Raw genomic sequence first — 20,112 nt, forward strand, 5'->3', positions numbered from 1 at the left:
CTGTAAGACACTCTCTTGTACTATAATGCGACCATTTTATAAATGGAAGAGACTGGCATTGAACCCAAAGTTTCATCCATTAGCTTTTGGCTGTTGTACATTTTCAAACATTTTGGCTTTTTGTTAGATACAGATTAGGGATGAAGATTCAGACATTTGCCTTTGAGGATCACACTTTTACTTTGAAATTCAGCCAAAAATGGACTTTACTTACTCATCCTTGCTTAGATGTGAATATTTCTCTATCTTAAGTCTTTGTTTCCTTGCTACTGAGAGGTGTTTCTACAAACAGTCCTAATTAACTCTCATCTTTCAATTAGAGGACATGCTGCCATTAATTTTAACATGTACACTAGACCCTATAGATGAAGTATTCCTGATACCTATACTTTTCTTTTTGAGATTCATGTACTAGCATATCTCCAGTTTTACTGGTGAACCCAGAGCCATCTCAAAACTTTTGGAGCAAAGTTCTGGTCAGAACAGTCCAGACAATTCTATGAGCAACACTGACAGGAGCTGGCCTGGTCCAAACAGGGGGTTGGACCCTTACCCTCCAGGGGTCACTGCCTACCTGTTTTCTCTGGCCTAAGAAAAAATGGCTACAGCCTGCCATCACAGCACACTTTGTGCTGCTAAGCACCTCCGAGGGTCCCCATTCCTACTTCTGCTCAGAGCAGGCTCAGCCCTGAAATCAGACCAAAGCTCAGGATGTTACCTTGTGAAGCCTGGAAACCTTCCAGGTAGAGAAACAGCACCACCTCTCTCAGTGCATCCCCACTGCCCAGCTGTCCTCCGGGGTTGTAAGCTCACCAGGATCCAAGGCTTTCTCCCCAGAGCTACCCATGGTCTCATGGCTTCCAGAGCCCAGGGCACGGCTGCCCTTTTCTGCTGCCCCAAGGACATGGGGAACCCATCCTTCCTCCCTCCCTGGTCCCTATGAACAGCGGCCCTGCCTTTGTGCATGTTGAACAGTGATCCCTGATTTGGCACTACCTGCAAACCTGAAAACCTTGGTCACCTTCTCAGGTCATGGATAGAGACATTGCACAAGACCAACCCCAGGGAAGATCCTTTGGGATCCCACAGGGCACCAGCCTCCAGTCAGATATGACCCAGTGGCCATCACATCTAAGCCCAAACACCCAACCAGATACATACTGCTCTTGTGGGGCACATACCCCTACCAGCTTGGCTACAGGGAGATTGTGGGAGGGTGCCGGAAGCCTTGCTGAAGCCATCCTGTTACTCCTCCACATCCTCAAATCCAGTCATTTTATCACAAAATATAATGAGGTGGATGAAGCATTATTCACTTTCTCAGTCTGTGCTGATAACTCCCAATCACCTTTTCCCCCCTCATGTGGTAAGACACAAAGTCTAAGAGGACACATGGCATGACTTCGTTTTATACCTGAGTAAAACTGGTCAACCTGCAATTCCTCAGTCTTTTGGTTCTTTCCAGCTGTCAAAGGCCTCCTCCATCTATGTGACAATAGAGATAGAAGTATCTAAGAGAAAGGAACAATTACCAGTTGCCATTCTGTGTTAAGTAATTTCTCTTTCTTCTGATCTTTTGCTTTTAAAAGCTGCCCAATGATAGTCAAACAATGCAGGGTACCTCTATTATTTTATTTAGAACTCAAGTCAGACTTACTTGATGGCTGTTATCAGGAATGCATCCTTTACTTCATACTTCTGAACTGTAGTTGAAAGTATTCTATGTTTGAAATTTTTGAGCAGGCATATGAGATAATTACTTTCTGTAACTGAAGTAAGAAAATTACTTTCTGTAACTGAAATATTATGAACAACCTTGCAAATAAGCACATGCTTCCCTGGAGCTTCCTTAGTGTTTTGCCGAAGTAGGAAGTGTAACAAGAGCTCTGTGTCAGGACACAGGTAAACAAGACATCCAAGTTCTACTCTTGTGCAAAAGCCTGCTCTGCATACTAATGAGTATGGTTTGTGCCTCCTCGCTGCTGAAGAGGACAAAGTACTTGCTTTGCAGGCTCTGATTAGACAACAGAGGGGACCACCCTGCATGTTTGTCCTCATGTTTTGGATCACATTCCTTTGTGCTCACAGGTCTCAGAACAGAAAGACAAAGCTTTCTAACATTGTTTGCCAGTACAGAACTGAGTGCAGAAGGCCTGACACTCTGTATTGGTGTAACAAACTGCTGGCTTAGAGATAAGAACATCACCAAAATGCCTATTCTGCTCCAGAATAAAGTTGACATTACAACACACTGGTATATAGACAGGGAATATCCTCTGTGGTCCTAATAGGTAAGACATTCCAGTGGATATCTTTCTGTGCTACCTTTTTAGGTGTGCAAATACCAGGAAAAATATGCTACTAAAAAAGCTTGAAAATAGTACTTCCTTTTCAAATCCAACTGGAAGAAATGAATTTGCCTTTTTCTTTTAAATATAAGGAAATAAAATCCTGAAGAAAGGTATTCACTGACTGCTAGATAAAACATTTCTAACCTCTCACCTGTGGGATTTAAAGTTTTTGAAATTCATAATTGAGTACATCAGAGGCATAGCAAGTCCCATTGGTCTCAGCTTGAAATGACTAAGTCCTTAACAGAAATGAAAGAACTAAATAACATGTGACTTTCATCAGTGACAGCAACATCCAAGAATAACTTAATTTAACAAGAAAGAAGAAAGGTTTCTTCTTTAATACAAAGCATAAAATATAATGATGCTTTTAGATACAAAGCAGAAATTCTGTGAAAAAAATCAGCAACAATTAAAGTCCAAAAATTGTGCATGAATTTTATTACTTTGTTTCCTGAGCTAGATTTACAACACAACATGCAGATGCATTTAACAATGTACTTCACTACACATTCTGCACTTGTGACAGCTGTGCAACAAAAGTAGCAACTGAATTTCCAGTTTTTAGTAACTTCAAAAAGTAACAGATTCTTCAGTAAACAAAAGCTTCACTGTTAGTAGTGTCAGTGTTGAGTTTCCAATGCTTATCAAGCTGAAAGGTTTAATTTCAGCAACAGATTTAAATCTCTTATATTTTGACACAACTTCTATTTTAGAAGTTTTGGCAGTGTTTATTACATTTCTTTCACTATTTATCTGTGAGAGTAACAACTTAAGCACATTCAGGTTCTAATGTCTCGATTGAAAATGCAGAAGGGAACAGTAGTGGTACAATGACAAACAATCTCAGCACAAGTAACTTATGTAATTCTGACAAGTTCCTCTGATGAATCATGAAGCTTGCTGCAAGAGTTCTACATGCATGTACCACAAAAGGATGGCTGTACAAAATGTCAGTTCTTTTGCAACCCAGTAACACTGGTGATGCAAACTCACAAAAACAGTGTGCAGATGGGGTTCAATTTCACAGCTTTTAGAGGCTCTAAACATTTGAGAATCTTTGTCTTTTAGGAAATGTAAGGGAATTTTGGGCATTTAAATAAAGGACAGTATTTCTTTTATAATCTGAGTATTAGACATTTCAGGAAAAATGTAAATTTAACTTCCAACTTTTCTGCCACACTGCATGAAAGTAATACTAAAAAGCTATCTTGGAAACAGAAACCTATTTACAAAGGAGAGCTATAAACAAGGTAAGCAATAAAGCAGCCACGGCTTCTCCAGTCAGTGCAGCTCTTTCTCTTTTCAATGAATATTGAGTTATGACTTTATGCTGAAACATGACACAAAGAAACTCTTATACTTGTCCAAAAAGAGCAGAGATACAACAATGTGCAGTACAGATACACCTCTCATTTCTGGGTAAAAAAAACCTCTGGATTCACCTGACACTGCATTGCTCTACATGCTACTGAGAAAGAAAAGTTGAGACATACCAACAGAAAATGTGTTTTGATTTTCAAGCTAAATTGGAGATATGCTAAGCTGAATGAAGAAGATAGGTAATCTTAATGACTAGAGTTAACTTACTAAAATGCTAATCACATTAGTTAATAGCCGTGCACATCCCTAAATTAAGGATTACTAAATATATTAATAGCGATGTAAATGAAAAAAAAATACTGTTTTATCTTTTACCTCAGCTATCATCTTGATGTTCATTGGAAGGGTCTAACACTTTATTCTGAATATTTTGTTGAGCATTGGAACAATCTTCCAAGAAAGTGGTCACTGGAATCACTGTCCCTGGAAGAGTTCCAAAAATGCGTAGATGTGGTACTTAGGAACAAGGTTTATAGGTGGACCTGGGCTAATGGTTGGACTCAATGATCTTGAAGGTCTTTTCCATTCTAAATGATTCTATGAGCCTCATGGAAACTGACAGTGCAACTACCAGTAGCAGTTCACACACAGAAGGACTGACAACTGCTGTGGAAGGATATGAGTCTTCCGTTTTGTGTTTTGAAAGACCTCAGCTGATCACTGACCAGGATCACTGACCATGATCACTGACTCCACTGCAGGACAGTCCAGAAATCTATGGTACGAGTATCCTGGCTGGCACTTACATGCAGAAAGCTGCTTGAGTAAAAATCTAATTCCTATGTGCAATGTTCTGCTATTTAAGCTGCAAATAATCAATGGTTGGCACTCAGAAATAGCACTTTGTAGTATATTAGAAACTGCAAACATGTTTAAATGCTCTAAAGGAAGAAGGCAGTAGTGTTAAAAGAGGCAGATGAGTAGAAGTCATATTTAAGATTTGCACCACATACATAAGAACAAGTTTTAAAAACTCTGAAACTCTTGGAGGCGCATTTTCTGCAACCTCCATGTTAATGAGGACATATATACTGTTTTTTTTGTGGAAACACTCAAAATACTGACACAGCAGAACAGGGAAAATCTGACACACACCTGAAAGAAGTTTCTGGGGAATAAAAATTAAAATGCTTCCTTTCATCATACACTAAAACATATCCACATTTATCCACTAAGCCAATATGGCCAAGGAACCTCTGGTATCACTTTCAATTAAAAAAACACACAAACTGGTAACACAATTAAAAAACACACAGAAGAGATCAATTAGTTAAAATCATGCCTATCTAGCAAAGCTGAAATTCCCTCTAACAAGAGCCTTACTGCTTGAGACACACCTCAGTGTTACTGTGCTCCTGATGCTTCACCCTCAGTAGACAATACTTGTCACCAGTTTGGGGATCCCACTGACAGATTTCGTGCTCTGCAGGGCTGCAATACCAGATGCAGGGAAGACTTTAAAATGTCATGAGCATGTCACGTTCTTGTACACTAGTGTAGAACGGCCTCCCAAAGATAAAGGAGTGTAGACCTGGTTTAATCTTCTCAGCCAAAGCCATTATTATGTTAAGATCGCCCTCTGCTGTCAAGTCAAGATCTATCTTTAAGCTACGAAGAGACTTAAAAGGTTTTTTGCCTTTTTGCCTGCAAGGAAACAAAAACATGTGTTTTACAAAAGAAAAAAATGAATTTATCTAAATCTGCTTTCCATCATCTGTTCACTTACGTGTCATCCTCTATGTACTTTATTAAAGTTAAGGCTTTTCTGTGAAGGACTAGCAGAAATTGTGCAAGGAAAGTACTCCTTAGAGACAAGCCAGGCTTCAGGTGAAAGATCTGTTAAAAATTAAGAATATTAGTTAGACATGGAAATTCAAGAATCATTTCAAGAATCTGGAAAATAAAGAAACATTGCAAACACACATAAGACACCCTTCGTTATAGCAAAGCAGGCAAATAACAGATTTGTACATAGTCAGAATGCTTTCTATGTTTTCTAGCTGCTCAGATGCAATAAATGAAGCTGTATTACAATTCAGTTTGGATAGTTATCTGAAATTATTCCCGGTCAGGTAGTTTTTTCAATACTGTAATTGTAGACACTGTTGCACAGCAATAAAAAATGTCCCTTGTTTTTCACACTTAAGCAGAGGTTTCAGTTTTACACCAATATTTTTCTTTCTACTTATGTAGAGAAGAATCACAGCAGTAGTATGAAGAAAAGCTACCAAACCATTAAATGATGTATTTGTGTTAAATTATCTGTTATTAGAGGTCAAACTACTGAACTGTGTTTCTTTTTTTTTCTGAAAAAAACAACAATTACCTGATCCAGGAAGGCTTTTACTAATGTATCTCTATGCACGATATCTTGAAAGACATTTCTGTAGAAAAGAAAATGAATAAATGCATGAGTTAATGCCAGTAAGGGATATTAACCTTCTAGGAGTTGAACACAGCAGTAGCATTACTGTTGATAGTCTGGTTGAAATTAAAAGTGAATTTAAAATTGTAGTAAATGATAATTCTGGTATTTTTAAAGATAACACAGAATTTTAAAGCACTCAGATGAAATGAACTAAATCCAGAAAAGCCATTGGTCTCTGTCAAATACACATATCTCTATTATATCCCTAATTAAAACAGGCAAAAAAATTTATATGACATGGTCAGAATTATTACTGAGAATTAATTTCAATATATTTGATATAACCAAACTACTGAAGGACCTGGTAAATTCTACCAAAACAATTGTAAATACCAGAACTGAGTAAGTTTTTTACCTTTTAAGAAGCTCTATGTAGTTTATTAACAAGTAGGCTCTGTACTGTACACTCTTATCAAGAGTCAAGTAACTTTGTGAGATGTAAGAATACGTACAAATCAGGTGTGAAACTCTCATCTGTGTGGATAATATGATCTTGAGACATTTCTTCATCTGAATTAGCTCTCCAAAATGCTGTCAGTTCAGATCTCATGTATCGTCGTTGGTTATAGATGTGTTCATGACAAGGGGGCATCTGCTTCACGGTATTGACATCAACATCTATATGTGTAGTAGGGTATGGGGCATACATTACTTGACGGAAGGGCAACACAAAGCTTCCTGTTGCATCCTGTTTTAGTGGAAAAAGAATCCCTTTTTTAGTCTAAAATGCGAAGCTGTACTGGGACAAAACAATATTAAAACATCGTGCCTACATTTTATAAGCCATTTGTTCATATGTATTTTGTTTGGGACAACTGGTGGTTGTATTGCAGTAGTAAGTCCTTAATACTGGATGATTTCCTTAACAAAAAGATGAAAACAGGTACTGAGGTGACCTGTGTATTAGAGTATTGCTCATGTTTGTGAGCCCATAAGCATTATAGCATTGTAATTGACTGGTAAGTTCAGACTTCTTACTAGAGCAAGAAGCATTATTTTTCTAGTCATCTTCACCCACTGCTACAGACTGTTTAAAATACTTGGAGACTCCAGGCCTGATAAGACAGTTCTTCCTTGGTTTTGTTAAAACACAAAAACTTAAATGACTTTTGGGATTCTAGCCCCAGCCAGACAAAAGCGCATTGTTACTGTACCTCAAAGTACAGGAACAATTCTGAACAATCCTCAAGAAACGAATGTGTCATAGAAAAGACTGGCTTGGAATTTCAACATGAAGATAATTACAAGGAAAGTTACAAAGCCAGAAAAAATGACATCAAGGGACAGTGACACGTTTTTGAATGTGTATGTGTGTGTATATCATATGCAAAAACATACACTGAAGAATGTTCTTAAACTACTAAAGAAAAGAACTTTCCTAAGCATACTTACTTTGAGTAAGCCTTGAACAAAAAGTCCTGACTCGTATTTGAAAGAGGACTCACTTCTACAGAGTCTGGAACACTTCCGCTCAGATGGTGTGAGAAACAGGCACAACGTTCTCACAATCTGCATTAAAAAGAATAGTTTGAAAGGTATAAAAATGTAAGGAAATAAGTCTGACTAGACTGTGTATTGAAATGTCTTGTATTAGGCATTTCAAATTATGAACAAAAGAATTCACCATGTTTATTATAAAAGCCAAAACTTTATAAAAGGCTACAGAACAGTGACATGCTTACTTTTACTTTTTTTAAAATTACTGGTGCTGTAAGTCACATTACTCCAACTTCTTGTCAAATGATGAAAAAATCCTACACATTCTTGTAACCAAGTTTGGTTTTTACCCAATTATATAGAACAAATAATTTTTGTGTTCTACATCTTTCTCTTAATAAATATTATATAAATATTACAGTGATTACTTTCCTAGCCTTTCAGGCCTCTTATTTTGTTCATTCCCTATTAAAATAGCAGTTATTGTCTCAAATCAGGCACAGTCAATTTTGTAAATAAGCACTGATGCTTATATCCTCAGTAATTTCCTGAAACTCCCTATTACTATAAACACAGGTACTTCACCACACATCTTCAAACTTCTGAGCTGAAATAGCTGCAAGTAATCACTCCATATACAACACATATTCCATTCCGCTCATCTTTCAGTCTTAACCTGTGGTGTCTTATCTGTGTCTGTAATATATTTGCAAAGGCTCTCCTTGCACAACATGTTTCTGCAGTACCTAAAACAATGACAACATGATTTCTGACTGACGCTTTTTGTCACAATATGCCACAAGTGTTTTTTTTTAACTTTGAGGCAAGCTGAAATAACATGCTATTAAGAAAGCAGTTACTTCCGAAGAGTTGTACCATGACACAAGGAGCATGCTGCTGATAAGAACATGTGTAGAATTAATTTATGAAATCTATCCTGGACGTATCTTGAGGCTCACATTATTTTATACTGTTTTTTCCTATACTGTGTAGCTTATTGATATATTATTTTACACATTCATAACCATTTAGACATTAGATCCTTCTTATTAACTATTAAATGATCTATAAGTTACTTATAACTACTTAAGCTTCAAACACTTCCTCTTGTATTATATATAGCATATATGTGTACATATGTAACAATATATATATTCATATATTCACATTGAAGAAATAGATATATGTTCCACAAAACACAAGCAGCTCATGGCACAGAAGCCTCTTTACTGCCAGTGCAGGAGAAATTATGGAGACACTAATTGTTTAAGAGCATACAGACAATAGCCAATGATATGGGTATTGTCTGTATCCTCACCACTACCAGTGTTCCCCAGAGCTTAGTTCTGGGCTTGGTCATAATTAACCATGATCATCTTTACTGATGATCTGGATACGGGATTGAGTGCACCCTCAGTCAGTTTGCAGATGACAGCAAGCTGGGCAGGAGTGTTGATCTGCTTAAAGGTAGGAAGGCTCTGCAGAGAGACCTGATCAGACAGACTTGATTAATGGGCCAAGGACAAACTGCATGAGGTGCAAAAAGACCAAGTGCTGGGTTCTGCCCTTGGGTTACAACAATCCCATGCAGCACTACAGGCTTGGGGCAGAGTCACTGGAGAACTGTTCAGGAGAAAGGGACCTGGGGGTGCTGGTTGACAGCCACTTGAAATGAGCGAGTGACAGCCACTTGAAATGAGCGAGCAGTGTGCCCAGGTAATAACAAAGGCCAATGGCATCCTGGCCAGTATCAGCAGGATGCTCTGGCCAGCAGGACCAGGGCAGTGCTTGTCTCCTTGTACTTAGTTCTCATGAGCCCACAGCTCAAATGGTGTCTTTACTTCTGGGCCTCTCACTTCAAAAAGGACACTGAAGAGCTGGAGTGTGTCTAGAGAAGAGCAACAAGGCTCATGGAAGGACTAGAAAACATGTCTTAGGAGGAATGGCTATTTAGTCTTGAGAAAAGGAGGCTCAGGTGACCTTATCACTCTCTACAGCTCCACGAAAGGAGCGTGCAGTGAGGTGAGGACCAGTCTCTCTTGCGTCTCCAGTCTCTGCTGTGCCTGAAGTGAGAGGACAAGAGGAAATGGTCTTAAAAATGAGACAAGGGAGATTCAGATTAATTATTATACAAAAAATTTCACTGTTAGCTGTCAGGCACTGGAATAGGTTTCCCAGGGAGGTGGCGGAGATGCCATATCTGGATGTGTTTAAGAGGCATCTGGATCTGGTGCTGGGTGATGTGGTTGAGTGGTTTAGGGGTTACAGTGGCAGTGCTGGGTGGATGGTTGGACTGGATGACCTTAAAGGTCTCTTCCACGTTTGATCATTCTGTGATTCTATGACATAGCTGAAATGGACAAGCCAGTTAGGTCTCTTTGATTTGTGTATTTTAGCTAAAAAACCCCTGATTTTAAAAGCTCAGATTCATTTACTACTCATTTATGTACTGTATCAGTTCAATACATCAGTTTTCTCGTAGTTGTCAGAATACAACTGAAAGTCAATTTTCTGGCAGAATTCTTTTCTGCTAGACCAGTAAACTGAAGATAGCCAGACAACAGTACTCCTTCCTTCTTCAGCCTCAAGAATGTTTATAGATTAACTCTGTTCCAAGTAACACTCATAATAATCAGCATTTAAGTTCAGTTTATAAGAAAGTATGTTACCTTATTAACTTTTTCTGCACTGCTTCCTACGACTACAGAACAACCACAGGTCTGCAGGTGTGAACTAATTGCACTGCAAGTAAAAACAGACATAGGTTAATACACTTAATCAGATTTTTTGAATGAAACAATTGTCACCTTCACAAGAAGAGTAGTGTTTCAAGTATAAATATAGCCTACATGCCCATAACCATAGGACTTTAAACAGCAGCATAGGTTACTGCTGAAATCCAGAAGTTCAATTATTTTTCCAGTATTGGAAGCACATGTGATACTGTATAAATGGATGGCACCAACCACTACATATATGAATGCAGTTATGCAGGAGATACAATGAAAGGTAACAGAACATCAATTAAAACCTATTAAATACATTATCCCACAGGAAGAGACCAAGTTGCTCTCAAGTTCAACTATTTCCACTTAAAAATTAAAAACAGGGGAAAAAGAAAAATACACAACTCAACAATAAGCATGCTATATGCCAAACCATTAAGGACTCTTATTTAGTTTATGCACAACCCATGTTTTTTGATATTTAAAAAAATGCAAGACTGTGACTTAGAGTCTTATAAAATTTAAGGTAGATATCAAAGAAAAACATGTATTTGATAGGAATTCTATTATCAAACAAATAATCCTGTGACAACAGAGTCTACAGAAATGCAGCTATTAGCCCGAAACCATTCTTTTAAAATGACAGAAACTTTATAACATTTTACTGACAAAAATCTCAAAAAAGCCAAATACATGTCATTATTCCCCCTCCTATACAGAAATCTATTCCAATCCATGTTCACATGCACATGCAGATATATACATTTAGATGCATACACAAGTTTAAGTAATTTTACTACAGCATAAATCAAAACTGAATTTCATACTTGAGGAGAAAGCCTTCATGGCAACTATCCCCAATGTCATCATCATTTAGCACTGTGTCACTTATCTGAAATGCAAGTAAATATAAACAAAAGTTAGACAAGGATCTGATCACCTTCCAATTAATTGATTTTTGCTTTGATACATGGGAACTGTTTGGAAACTATTTAAGTTAAATTGTAAGGCTTCCCCGAAAAGCACAATCTTAAGAAGACCTGTCTTCAGACAAAACATTTTGAATATAAGAAAGTCACTTGATTATTAAGTCTTCACCAGTCACAAATCAGGTTTCTCCTAGTCGTTTTTTTTTTTTTTTCTGTAAAAAATGTCCAGAATAGTTTAGATTGGTCCATGTCGTATCACTTCTACTTCTTCCATGAGAACACTGTAATGTGCTAAAACAGGTATGAACATCAATCCATTTATCTGCCCATCCACTTTGGTTTGCATCAAACTGACTTTCCATTTGTACAAGGACATCGTCCTATGCAGTCAATTTTGCTAAGTGATGACCATAAAAAATACTGCCATTACACCACTTAGGAGAACTTGATATGAAGCAATAGAAGTGTACAAGAATTTAGGAAAATGGGCATTTTCTTTGGCAAAGTGAGTACCACAGTAAAGGCCTGAAGCTATGTTTCATCCAGAGGGAAAAAATCACTTTTCAAAAATTCAGATTAAAAATAAAACAAGAACTTACATCTATTTCTTCGGGAACACTGTGTGATTTCATAGATGAAAGAAGTTCCATTACAGGAATGACTTCTCCTGTCAGCATTGGAATGATGCTCTGACCCTAAACAATAAATAAGTTGCTTGAAGTAAAAGCACATTGGGTAGTATTAGAAGTTACTATCAACATGAACTTGCAGTATTACATGCAAAGCATCCTAACTTCCTACTGCTTGGAAGGGTAGTATGAGCAGAAATTGATGCACAGACTTCTTGGGCTTTGCTTATCAATAATTATAAACTGGAAACATATATTTGGCTTCTTAACATCGCACCTAAAATGCATATCTGGGTCTTATGCTAATTTTCAGCATCAATTTTGATTTGCCTAGACATCAAGTATTTGATGTGAGATAATTTGATCATACTATGTTACGTGCAATCACTGTTAAGGATTTCATGTGCAAGTCTGATCTTATAACAACAACTGGAAACCAAAACCAGGCATACTACTCATTAACATACAAAAATAATTTCCTGACTTACCTATCACAAGCAAAGGAAGCCACAGTCTCATATTTAGAGTTTCAGAAATCAAATTCTTTTCACAGTCTCATCCATTAAGTCTCCAAGCATATTTCAACATGACAGACTCTGTATGTCCCTGTAATTCTAAGCATAACCTAATGGAAAAACAACCTTGATAGGAGGCTGGCATAACTCTATGCAAGCGGCTACCTTTACAGAGCTTCAAGTTCAAGTTAGTAAGTTTCCTTTTCTGAAAGATAATATTCTTCACAAATTCCTACTTTATTCCTAAAGTGATGAAACGTAATTTCTTTTCATTTGATCCCAGCTGCCATCATCCTGTCTTCAGAAACTTTGTCTAGTGTGCATGTCACATTATTAGCCAGTCTAATGCATCCTCCTGGATCCCAAAAATAAGAAGCAACACCAACTTCTAGTCATCAGAGGCAGTCAAATGGTTTTGTAATGGTGTGCCATATGCATCCACCAGATGGCCCTTACCTGATCCTCCATTCTTTCCGTGCCTTCCAAGACAATCTTCTGGAAATATTCTTGCCTCTCCTGAGCAAGAGAAGCAGTTAAATATAAACGCTCTGGCATTTGTTCATGTATGTATGCACACACCAGTCACTCAGTACAGTTTTGTCCCTGCAGAGTGAGGCTTCTTACATTAATATTTTGATGTTCAAGTACTTTTTCTTTTACAGAGTTGACTTTAGGAGGAAGTGATGCCATGCAACACAAATCAATGCTCCCTGCTCTGCCCTCCACTGCACATCTCCCATGTTTGGGCAGTAAAAGAAGGGTTTGATGACAATGTCAAAACATTTTCATTATTACAGATTATCAGATTATGGTGAAGAATTCCACTTTATGTATGGATTTTTATTTTCAAATGGATACAGTATAGATTGAGGACTCCTGACACAACAGGATAAAAATAAGATCTTCAGAATGAAAAAAACTATTTGACTGGGGAGGGTGGGAAACAAAAGACTTTTTTTTTCCCACCCCTTGAGGCACTTAAAAGTCTTCAAAACATTGTTTTCCAACTAAGTACAGGAAACATGAAACCTCAGAGTATACAAAACAATGTACAAGAGGCTGAACAAAGCTTTGAAAACAGACTCATCAGCAGCTAAATAGCAAACTGCATTTAAAATGGACTTACAATGGGTATGAAGTTATTATTCACCAAGAGGATTTGGAATTAATTGCTGGAGCATCAATAAAAGTCACAAAAAATAGCAGATGCTGGGAGAACTAATGATACATTTTGCTAGATGCTGATAGGTTATTGCATTTTTATTGGTTAATCATTAGTTTCTTGTGACTGACCTAGGCAGAGTTAATCAACTTCAAGCGTGAAAAGAGTTTGGAAGAGGTTTTTTTGAGCAGATGAATAGAGAATAAGCTAAAGTAGTTTGTCCTTAAACAGCAATAAAACTTTTCTAACCATCTAAAAGAAGCATCAGGGAAAAAACAACACTGCAACAAGGCAGATTCCTTCAGGGCTCTTCCACCCTTCAGTCAGAGAAGGCAGACATCCTTGACAGTCATTTAGAAAAACTCAAGTCTTCTTGAAGATAAAGCTGAACAAATGGCGTAAGCCATTTCTTTTGAAAAATATAACTGTTGAAAAGTATTAGACAAAACATAGAAATCATAAATTGGAGTAAGTGAATGGGGTTTCTAATCCCATATGGATGACTTGCCCAGAGTTGTCTTTCTTTGCCAGTCTGAACACTGCTCCATGTTTCCCCTAATTCCTGAGTTCAAAAGGCTCTTCTGATCTTAAGTCTAGCTGGAAATGTTGTCTGGCTCTACAGAGAAGTAATGAGAGCTAATATTCACAACTATTAGAACATCCAGAACAGATCCAGATCCAGATCCAGATAGGACTTGATAATTTTTTTTTATTTGCTGTATGTAACCATATCTGCTAAAATGCCTCAAAATGCAAACTACAGAATTAAACTGTTTTAACTTATTATCATAGTTACGATTATTCTACAAATCATGCCTAAATTTTAATGTACATTTTACAAGCAGTTTTCTCTTTTCTGAATTAGACTGAAAAACTGCAGATATATGCAGGGATCTGTGCTTTCCCTGGGGGAAAAAAAAAAAAAGATAATAAATTTATATTTCAGAATTCAGAATGTACTGCTGTCTCAGCTAATTCAGCTGACCTACCTGCTTAGAGAAAAAAAAAATCATTCTCTATGCTGCTTGAAGGTCACTTCTACTGTGAAAACATACTAGTATGGAGCAGTATCTAAAAACTGTGAAAATGTATTACAGCTAAAAATGATGGATAATTCTCATTTGACCACTCCTATTAGAAGTCAGTGCAGAGGACACTAAATGAAAGCAGCAATGTAATCAGGAACATGAGACAGCATTCCCACTAACATCTACGAGGGTTTTTAAAGACTAGATAAGGAATTAAATATTTGTGTTTCTACTACATTGAGAAAGAACTTTATCTACTATCCTTCCTCTAAAAATAAATCCCAGAAACTATGAAAAGCCAGTGTTTCAGAAAGCACTACCAGCCATAACCAGGCAATACAGCAAAACGTAAACCTCACCACAAAAATAATATCAGCTTGTTATTTCTGTAATTAGTTCAGATAAGAGCACTCAAAGAGTATATTTAAAGTAGGTTGACTATGGTTTTCAGAACAGAAGATACCACACAAATGTGCATCACCATATTCATTACAGCTAGTGGGCCTAAGACAGCTTGAACTCCATAAAGATGACAAAAATTTTAATTTTTACCATTAGACTGTTATTTAGTTTCAAGAAAAATACATAAAAGATTTCACTTAATAAGGAAATATGCCTTACCCAAAGGTCAGAGTTCCAGCGCTTAAGAAAAATTTGGCATGTCTTCCTTTTTGAGTTTCAGGAGTAGAAATATTTGGACTGAAGTAGATGTACTTTTGCAGATTTCCCTTTAGTTCTACACCGTTTAAGTCCTGACAAACTGTTTGTTAACACCCTCTTTTTTTAATATAAACATGTAACAGGAATGGGAAGATTAATTGTATCAGTTCCCTTTTCTGAACCTCAACAAGGGAAACAACAATTTGAAACACAGTAAATTTACAATTATACCAAATTTAAACACACAAATTAACACATTTAAAAGCAACAATTTATATGAAATTCATTGAGATAAAAAAACTGTACAGGAAACCTCTTTCAACTACACAGCCTCGTAAAGGCTATATAGTATCACCAGGATAATCCCATGAATAAAAATCCCAGCCTCGAATTTGCTGATTTATAATCTGATAACTTTTAACCCTCAAAACTGTATAGAGACCTGCCTTTTCTGAGTTTGTGTCTCCGGACTCCACATAACAGCATCTCAATTTTTTCTTCTACACAAAGACAATCTAACAACTATTTTAAGTAAAGAACAATAAACTTACCTTATGCATCCATATCCTTCCTTTCCTTATAATATGTGTTAACCTATCCACGCACACTCTGTGAAGTGGCAGGTAGAAACCAAGTTCACTTTGCGGAAGTATAATTGATAGTCCATATGTGCTTCTGTCTCCGTTCCAGTTTCCATCAAAGATTAATGACACAATGATTACTCTTTTTTCGGCCAAAACAAAGAACTTCACATCTATTGCGCCACTTTCTGCATTCCGAAGTATTTCTCCATTCAGGGTGTGGTTAGCAAGAAAAGTTATTTCACCGTCACTGAGAAGTACCTGTTCTGTCTTTGGAGCCCAAATGTGTCGCACTCGGGGGCCAAGAATATTGTCCCAGTAAGCAAATGTGGCAGCTAGTAATGGTGACTCGCCATTCAAAGAGATCTCTGTCTTAGCAACTGCAGGAGATGGTGGTGGACAAAGAGCTGACATGCCTGTTTCCTCTCTCTTGTCTAACTAAAATACTTACATTACCTAAAAAAAAGAAAAAAAAATTGTAGGAAAAACGTTAGAGCAGCCCTCATAAATTATCTCATCTTCTTTTTACATGGGCAGATAGTGTTAGTGTTAGGACTTGTTTTAAACCAAGACAGGAAGTATTTAGATTAGATGTCAGGAAGTCATTCTTTACTGGTCACATGTAATGCACTGGAAAAAGTTGCCCAGAGAAGTGGATGCCCACTCCCCAGCAATGCTCAAGGCCAGGCTAGATGGAGCACTGAGCAACACTATTCAGTGGGATGGCATGCCTGCCCAGAGCCAGGGGCATTGGAACTACATCATCTTTAAGGTTCCTTCTAATCAACGTCTTTCCACAATTCTTTTCTTTCCAAATGACACTTTCAAGAGGCAATCTGGCTTCTTCACCCGAGATTTCATCATAGACTTCATTCAGGAAGGAAGTTTGTATATATACATATGTATGTTTCACATAAAAAAGTGGTATGCTTTACAATCATTAGTCATACCTCAAATGCCCTTTACTCACTATAGAAATATGATGAACCTGCACAACGTACAGCTTGTGTACAAAAACTGACACGATAAATCTATTCTTTACATCATACACAGGGTGTTATGATACAAGTGCTCAGCACTTTATAGAATATATTGACAGATAACTTCTTATCTTGTGGGGACACAATCCCTGAACATCTTCTCTAGCTGTTTCCACCAACTCTACAGCTTCCCCATTCTGATGAGCCTATAGAAGACAACAGGAAGTTCCATCTTCCCAAAAAGTTAGACTAAAGACACAGGAAGACATGAAATAAAAAAAGTTTGCAAATAAATTCAACCAAGGACAGAAAACTGTAACAGCTAGAACCCACCCATAATGAGGAAAACCTTTCATGAGCAGCTGGGCAACCTTCCTCTCCTTTCTGCCTGCAGCACTCCAGATGACAGCAACAGGGAATCCCACCCGGGACCAACAGAGCAGGAATACACACCTCACTACCGCAGCTTAACTCACCAGAGCTCCGTATCTAAAGTTCTTTATTTATTTGTTTATCACCTCACAGCAGAAGTGTAAAACCTCTTTCGCTCCAGCTTCTTCTCAGGAGGCAGCCGGGGCCCCGCCCGAGCGGCAGCCGGGAAGCCACGGCCATCTGACTTGGCCATCTGACACCGTGACTTTACGACTTTCAGGGAAGACACGGCGTCAACCACCCCTACCGACCCCCTGCACCCACGGGCTGACCAGAGGCTCGCTTTCACACCGTCTCTCCACCGCGGCCGCTTCACCTCGGCGGCTGCGGCACCTCCCCGCTGCCGGCCCGGGTCGCACGGTCCGGATGTGGTCTGAACCTCTCGGGGAGGCGGCGGGGAGGCAGCTGCGGGATGGCCCCACTCCTTTCCCCGCGGAGCAGAGAGGCCGCTAACACCATCCCCGGCACTAACACAGCCCCGCCACCCCGGCCCGCGCCCGCCTCACCTCGGCTTCGGCCGCTGCCCCGCGCCTGCGCCGCGCCGCCCCTGCCGCACACCGCGGGCTCCGCAGGCGCGGCGCCGCCCCGGGCGGGGGGAGCCGAGCCGGGGTGACCGCCCCGGGCCGAGGGCGGGGAGCCGTGCTGGTGTGTGACCGCCCCGGTGTGACCCGCGGGGAGCCGTGCTGGTGTGTGACCGCCCCGGGCAGGGCCGCGGGGAGCCGTGCTGGTGTGTGACCGCCCCGGTGTGACCCGCGGGGAGCCGTGCCGCTGTGGCTCCCCGGACAGGGGAAGGCGTGCCGGTGCATCCCTGGCGCGGGGAGTGGCTCGCACTGGCGGGTCACACGGAAGGAAACAGGCCCAACCCAGTGCAGATTGTGGAGGAAGCCAAAAGACGAAACTGCGTTGTGCTGGGAGCATCCGGCACAATTTATGGACGGGCTTTTAGGCCTAAAAGAGGAAGTTGGTGATGACGGATTTGGGGTGGTATCCAAACATAGAGCGTGCGGAATGGTGCAGGTGAGGGGGTTTGGTGTAGTGCTGCAGGTTCCAGGAGAGTGCCTGTAGTCCTCTTAATTAGCAGTGCTGTCCGGGGGCCTGCGGGAAAGCCAGAGAGGAGCTCGTCATTAGGAATTATAATGACAGGACAAGGAGGAACGCATACAAATTAAAAGAGTGGAAATTTATATTAGATATTGGGAAGAAATGCTTTACTTTGAGGGTGGTGAGACACAGAAACAAGCTGCCCAGAGGAGCTGTGGATGCGCCATCCCTGGCAGTGTTTAAAGCCAGACTGGATAAGGCCTCGACCAGCTGTTGTAGTGGGAGGTGACCCTGGCCGTGGGCGGAGGGGTGGAACTATATAGTCTCTAAGGTCCTTTCCAATCCCTTAATATTCTATGGTTCTATGATTGAAATAACCACAGCTATGTATTAGAGGCATGTATTTATTTACAGCCTAGAAAATAGGAGTATCCTGAAGTATCTTGAGGTTGTATTGAGAAGTACCCTGGGGACTTTTGTCTTTGGCAGCTTGAACTGGCCCATATAGGAAGTCTTAATAGGACACAAGATACCTGAAGTGGGATTTTTTTTTTTTATTTATACCCTCCAACTTTAATCACTAAAACCACTCACCTCAAAATTCACAGAATCATTAGGGCTGGAAAGGACCTCTGGAGATGATCCTGTCCAGTGTCCCTGCTCAGGCAGGGTCATCTAGAGCAGGTTACACAGGAACGTGTCCTGGTGGGTCTTGAATGTCACCAGAGATACTCCATGACCTCCCTGGGAAGCCTGTAAAAATCCCTTTAATGACAGACTATTGAAAAATGTAGTCTTCAGCCAGCTAAACTTTGCCTTTAGATTACTTTAATTAATGATTTTAAAAAACATGCTGAAACCTGAAATTACTTATGTCTGTGTAATTTTGTAATTTTAATTTCTGAGAAGCAAAGCTCCAATAAAAATAAAAAAATACCCCAGACATAATTGGTGTAACCATTACAGAAAAGCTTGGAGGAATAATGGAATTAAACTAGTTGGAAAAATTACTGCTATTTAATTTATTTAATACAAAGATTGGACAATAAACTGTGGCATTTCACACTCACCTCTTGTCTAAATGGTAATATATGCAGTTCATTAAAAAAGGGTTTGTGTCTTTAGTATAAATTGATTATCATGCAGTTGTAGACACCAAGCTGTACAGTGAAAATAATGCAATTGATATTAAATCAGTAATGATATTGAATAAATGGACTTCAGAAATGAAGATGTAAGAGTTGTCATCATTTTGTAACTGGATGGTCATGTAGCCTTCCATAAGGCACTTAGTATTCTTGTATCAATTTTGCCATTATAAGTATTCCCTTTGCCTGAGAATTCTACATTTAAAGTGAAATCATCATGTTCTGCCCAAAGAAACATAAAAATTAATTATAAGTCCGTTCTTTTTTTCTCAAAGTTATAGATGAGTTGTGTAAGTACTGTGGTGATAGTGTGAAATTTCTGTCTATCAGAGCACTATGGTGGTTGTCTTTTTCTTTTCCTTCACTGTTGAATACTTTCTTCTCATGGAGAAGAGTCACAGGCTCATTGCATGTAATCTGAAGAGACTTAACAATATTTCTGCAGGTGCCTTTTGTGGACACATGAGATAAGTGACAGGCTGCAGTACAACCAGTTATTTTTCCCCTGACAGAGAATACATGTGGCTATGAAACCTAATGCTGCACATCTGCACAGAAGTTAGAGAATATGCAACACAGAAGATGAAAACAAGCTCAGGCACTGAGCTTAAGTGAAAACACATCACAATTTTATTTGTGTTTTTAGTATGGCAACCTGAATCATCATCATGACTTAATGCTT

General features: G+C 39.0%; 1 protein-coding gene across 3 annotated transcripts; it reads right to left on the reverse strand.

Moving 5' to 3' along the window:
- Nucleotides 1–2,769: 2,769 nt before the first annotated feature.
- Nucleotides 2,770–18,433, reverse strand: C9orf72 (C9orf72-SMCR8 complex subunit). 3 transcript variants are annotated; one of them, XM_064403059.1, is made up of 11 exons: nucleotides 17,748–18,427; nucleotides 15,800–16,285; nucleotides 12,855–12,914; nucleotides 11,854–11,949; nucleotides 11,153–11,217; nucleotides 10,269–10,341; nucleotides 7,555–7,671; nucleotides 6,615–6,850; nucleotides 6,061–6,118; nucleotides 5,461–5,570; nucleotides 2,770–5,378 (listed from the first exon to the last, which is right to left on the reverse strand). In XM_064403059.1, exons 2-11 carry the CDS (start codon nucleotides 16,241–16,243, stop codon nucleotides 5,192–5,194), a joined length of 1,446 nt encoding a protein of 481 aa, XP_064259129.1. In that variant the 5' UTR covers nucleotides 16,244–16,285; nucleotides 17,748–18,427; the 3' UTR covers nucleotides 2,770–5,191. The 3 variants fall into 3 exon arrangements, with proteins under 3 accessions (XP_064259129.1, XP_064259130.1, XP_064259131.1); XM_064403060.1 differs by lacking the exon at nucleotides 17,748–18,427 and adding an exon at nucleotides 17,286–17,726; XM_064403061.1 differs by lacking the exons at nucleotides 2,770–5,378; nucleotides 5,461–5,570; nucleotides 6,061–6,118; nucleotides 6,615–6,850; nucleotides 7,555–7,671 and adding an exon at nucleotides 7,739–8,345 and having other exon boundaries at nucleotides 17,748–18,433.
- Between the last annotated feature and the right edge of the window lie 1,679 nt (nucleotides 18,434–20,112).

Source organism: Passer domesticus, chromosome Z (assembly GCF_036417665.1).
Source record: "Passer domesticus isolate bPasDom1 chromosome Z, bPasDom1.hap1, whole genome shotgun sequence".
Lineage (NCBI taxonomy): Eukaryota > Metazoa > Chordata > Aves > Passeriformes > Passeridae > Passer > Passer domesticus.

Excerpts from the sequence above, each read along its gene's own strand:
- C9orf72 (XM_064403059.1), bottom strand. The coding sequence starts at position 16,243 with ATGTCAGCTCTTTGTCCACCACCATCTCCTGCAGTTGCTAAGACAGAG. Across the intron at positions 11,950-12,854 it reads CGGAAAGAATGGAGGATCAG|GGTCAGAGCATCATTCCAAT; the intron begins GTAAGGGCCATC and ends TTTATTGTTTAG. Across the intron at positions 10,342-11,152 it reads CATGAAGGCTTTCTCCTCAA|TGCAATTAGTTCACACCTGC; the intron begins GTATGAAATTCA and ends TTTTACTTGCAG.